The 4,477-nt window shown below is 39.1% G+C and overlaps 1 protein-coding gene across 2 annotated transcripts in view; it reads right to left on the bottom strand.

The window, feature by feature from the left end:
- Window positions 1-4,477, bottom strand: part of LOC101854626 (pantothenate kinase 3) — a 44,345-nt gene that overhangs the window by 8,636 nt on the left and 31,232 nt on the right. For both annotated transcript variants that reach the window (XM_005092638.3, XM_013079383.2), the window contains exon 4: window positions 2,025-2,272. In XM_005092638.3, coding sequence (XP_005092695.1) covers window positions 2,025-2,272 — 248 coding nt within the window. The remainder of the gene's footprint in view (window positions 1-2,024; window positions 2,273-4,477) is intronic.

Genomic DNA, 4,477 nt, shown 5'->3' with positions numbered 1-4,477 from the left:
GAGAGAGAGAGAGAGAGAGAGAGAGAGAGAGAGAGAGTTGTACTTTGCCCCGCAACAGATGATGTCACAGGGTTGAGTCACAGGTTCACCGCGTGAATACATGAACTGCGGAGGAAACAGACTGAACGGTGCTGCCTATTCGGATCAAACACGCTGAGCCTTTTATCGTAACTGTAAGATTGTATAATCGACTTTTCAGACAAATGAAGTTGTGTAGTTTTACAAAGCGGGGGTGATGAAACAAATGAATCCTTTTTACATAACATGTAATTAGTTATATACATAAATACAAATGCGTAGAAAAATACAACACATTATATCCACACACGCACACACACACACACACACACACACACACACACGCACGCACGCACGCACGCGCGCGCGCGCCGCGGGATTTCAAGCTAGAGATACATAATCAGCATTCTGACAGGACTCCGATAATACTATTATAGAAGAGCCTTTAAAGGTCATAGAGAATACGTGTGTGTGAGCGTGTGTGTTTGGGTACGTCTGTGTGTATGGGTGTGTGTGTGTATGTGTGACCTATATTAGCCCGATATCTACCATGTGGCAAATTCGTGATATACGCTGGAGCCCAAATTAACTGGCTGGGCTCAATCTTGAACGTCACGCATTTTGACTGGAAATTTTGGTCTTTGCCAGTTTCTTCTTTTAAAAGTCGCAGTCCATAACAATATTCAGTTAAGTTTCACTCTACCTTTTTATGCCTTCTTCAAGAGTTGGAAGTGCCATAGGTTAAGCATTTTCGAATTCAGTAAGCTTTATTTTTTAAAGGAGTTTTTCAAATACAATCTGCACAGGTACATGAAAGCATGAACAACTCAATTTTGGAAAATAGCAATATGCTAAACATTTGGATCCAATAGGCCATATACGTGTCACCTAAAGAACTGTAAGTAAGAATGCTGCATGTATCTTTATGCTATAGTTAGCTATTTTAAAGTATCTTGTAAAGCGCACTGAGCATTGTAAATCATGGGAATGCGCTACACAAATGTCATGTATTACTATTATCAAGAAAACATGTACCAATTAGAAACTTCTTTTAAAACTCAGATTTAAGAAAGGGATTGACGTGTCACTCGCGCAAGAGATCATTCCAAAACACCGAGCCAAACAGTGTTGAGTTCACATTTCGTGCCAGAAACAGCAATATCGTCAATGTAAAAGCATTTCCTTGTTGGGGACTCTGAGATAGACTTCAAAGGTCCTTCAAACAACAGAAAAACTGTGATGTCAGGCATCACTACAAAGCAGCATCCCTCACTTTTGTCACAGCCACATGCTAATTTCAAAAGTAATCTTTAATGACACAAAAAGTGTCATAAGTACAAAAAACTATGAAAATATTATCTAAACTATCCAGTAATAAACTTTAGAATTGAAAACAAAGTACATCATAAGACAAGGGTTCGCAACCTACGACTTCCAAGCTAAAGTCGGACTGCGTGGATGAATTTTGCTCCTTAAGTGAGATTAAACAAGGTGCTTGCCTCATGCGAATTCAATATTCTAGTGTTTTGAAAGTGCATACACAATTATCACCCATCATTCTGACTGTGACGTAAATTCCACGACCAAAGCGCTCCAAGCCCTCGCCAATACTGTTGGGCTCGCAACCGAAAGTTGTGGGTTCATACCCTATCAGAGACCTAGTGACCTTGGGAAAGGCACTTTAAACACATTTTCTTCACTTCACCCAGATGGGCATGGCTTCCGGCTATACACAGCTAAAGATGTCAGTTTCTTAGTCTTTGAGCACTTAATTGGCTGCTTGCACAGTATGCCTCTCAAGAAGCCGAGAATGTTTTTGAGTGTCCTAGGGTCTGCTGCGGTAATAATATAGATTGTAAAATGCATAGAGCTTGCTGTTGAGCACAGATAAGCGCTACACAAATGCTATTCATCATCATCATCATCATTTTAAAATTATCATCATTATCATCATCATCATCATTTTTATAATCATCATCATTATTACAAAGAAACAAGTTTCTTACCTGGTCCCACTAACTCGACTGTAGTCTGTCTTTGAGCGGACGGCCAAAATGCTCACCCCTGACCCTATATTGACCACCAGGTAAGGGTAAGGGTTACGGAAGTCAAAAGGCATTTTCTTGCACAGTTCTGTGTCCCGAGGGTTGCGGAAGAAATAGCATTCTGAGAAAGGGTTGTAACGATCGATGTAGTGGATACCCTTGAGCAGGCAGTCCATCTCATCGTATTTATGTAGTTGAAGCAGCACCTCCTGTACAGGGGAAAAAAAATAAGACAAAACAAAACAATGAGCAGGATAAAAAAAATTTTTTAAAAAGATTCTAATATACTGTGATGCCAGGTGCATTTGAGTTTTTGAGTTTTAGCTTGATTTTAGTTAAGTTTTTTAATGGCACTAGCAACACAATTAGATCATATAAGTGCCAATGGTAAGTAGAGGAGTCACTAGAGAGAAATATACAAAACGAAACAAACAACAACAACAACAAAAAAAAAAGAAAAGAAAAGAAAGAGAAGAAAAAAAGGAGAAAAGACGATGACGTTAGATGCACGATAGAACAGAAAAGGCAAACCATACCAAAGCACCCACCAACCATCCACATGAGCAGGATGAAAACAGTAAAGATTCAATCATATCATGTAAAGATACATTTAGGTTAGAGTCTGCGTGCATACGTGATAGGGCAGGGGAGAGCGCGCGTGCGTCTGTGTGTGCGTGTGTGTGTGTGAGTGTATCTATCTATCTATCTATATATATATATATATATATGTGTGTGTGTGTGTGTGTGTGTGTGTGTGTGTGTGTTAGTGTGTAGTAAGGTATGTAATCTATTTGAGGATAATAGAGTATAACGTCTATAACTCTATAGCACGTAGTTAAAACAAACAAATCAAAGTGACCAAATAAAAAACAACAACAAAAAAACCCAAAACAAAACATGAACTGCTTCTTTAACTTACTCAAAAAAAGTATGAATCAGGTGCCCTAGAATGACACAGCGGTGCCATTTACAGAAGCCACAAAACGTAAGGTTTCGGTTCTGGTTCAACCAGCACAGTAAAGTGAGTCGATGTTAGCTTTTCCGAGTGTAAATTCATAAAAGTATCCTCTCAATTTGACTGCAATGTGTTGAAAGGGGCAAAACATCAAGCAAACTCATCATACTTGAGAACTACAGAATTGTAATATCAGGTTGCAAGGGCTCACAGATTGCCCCCCCCCCCACACCAATATTTATACCCCCACCCTTCCCTATGACCGAAGATATGCATTGAAACAATGAAATAATCTATAATGCAGTTGCGTAACATTCATCTTGAACATACAGCTACATAGGTTTCTGGAGTTTGAAACATAGTAGCATATTCCCTGCTGCCATACCCCATTGGAGTCCTCTATTGAATTCCCATACCTGTTACAAAAAATGACCCCCACCCCCACCCCTTCCTGTTGAGAGCCGTGTCGAGCATCTTTTGAGTGTCTGTCTTTCGTGAGGAAACTATGGTGCGGTTTTAACACATCTTTCGGAGCAGAAAGGTTATAAACAAGGAACGAATTCCGTTTCGACGTCCGCCTCCAATAAAAAAAAAGAGTCGGTGACTTGATTTTCACTATTTCAAAAGAAACTCGCGAATTCAAGTCGTTCGGAGAAGGTTAGAAGGCTATCACTCTACTGGAACACATGCCATTGGGCGACTAAACACGAATTCAAGATGATTGCGAAAAAAGCAACAAACAAAACCGAAATGGGCAAGATGCGAAAAAAAAGAGCGAAAAAATAAACGAACACCCTCCCAAACAATCAGAAATAGTAATTCACAGCCAATAGTGGCAGTCTTAAAGAAGCAGAAGGAGAAAACCACACAGCAAGGCTAAAAAATAGAGCTTCAAAACAATGCGGAATCTATTGGCCAACACCATATACCAAAGCTGAAATTTCATTCTTTAGGCGAGGAATGCTGGATCTATTGTGCCGCCAATTTTTAAAGCACAGTATAATGTAATATGCAGTTTTTACAATTTTACGGGAGAGCCATAAAACTGAAAGTTGATACCACGGAAACTACATTTGTATTAGAAAATAATAAGGGAGTGATTTTCAAAATTGTTTTTAAAAATATTGACTTGGGATATAATTGCAAAGAGTTCGTTTTCTCGTTAACAGCATTCAATTTTGGCTCTCCTGTAAAATTGTAAAAACTACGTGAACTGTACTTTTAAAAAGGACGGCAGTATTCACCACATCATGTACGATGACCTATTTTCTCGGCACATTGTCATTTTTCCACAGTAGTAATGACAGACACGCGTGAATAATGGAACACAAAGCGTAGTATTCTTATACCCCGTACTTTGAACTTTGAACTGGTACATTTAAAAACACAACACACACACACACACACACACACACACACACTCAAACACACACATACATACATACATACATACATACAT

Source organism: Aplysia californica, unplaced genomic scaffold (assembly GCF_000002075.1).
Source record: "Aplysia californica isolate F4 #8 unplaced genomic scaffold, AplCal3.0 scaffold00050, whole genome shotgun sequence".
Taxonomy (NCBI): domain Eukaryota; kingdom Metazoa; phylum Mollusca; class Gastropoda; order Aplysiida; family Aplysiidae; genus Aplysia; species Aplysia californica.
Note: the sequence above shows the minus strand (reverse complement) of the source record. Positions and strands in the feature narration are given on the sequence as shown.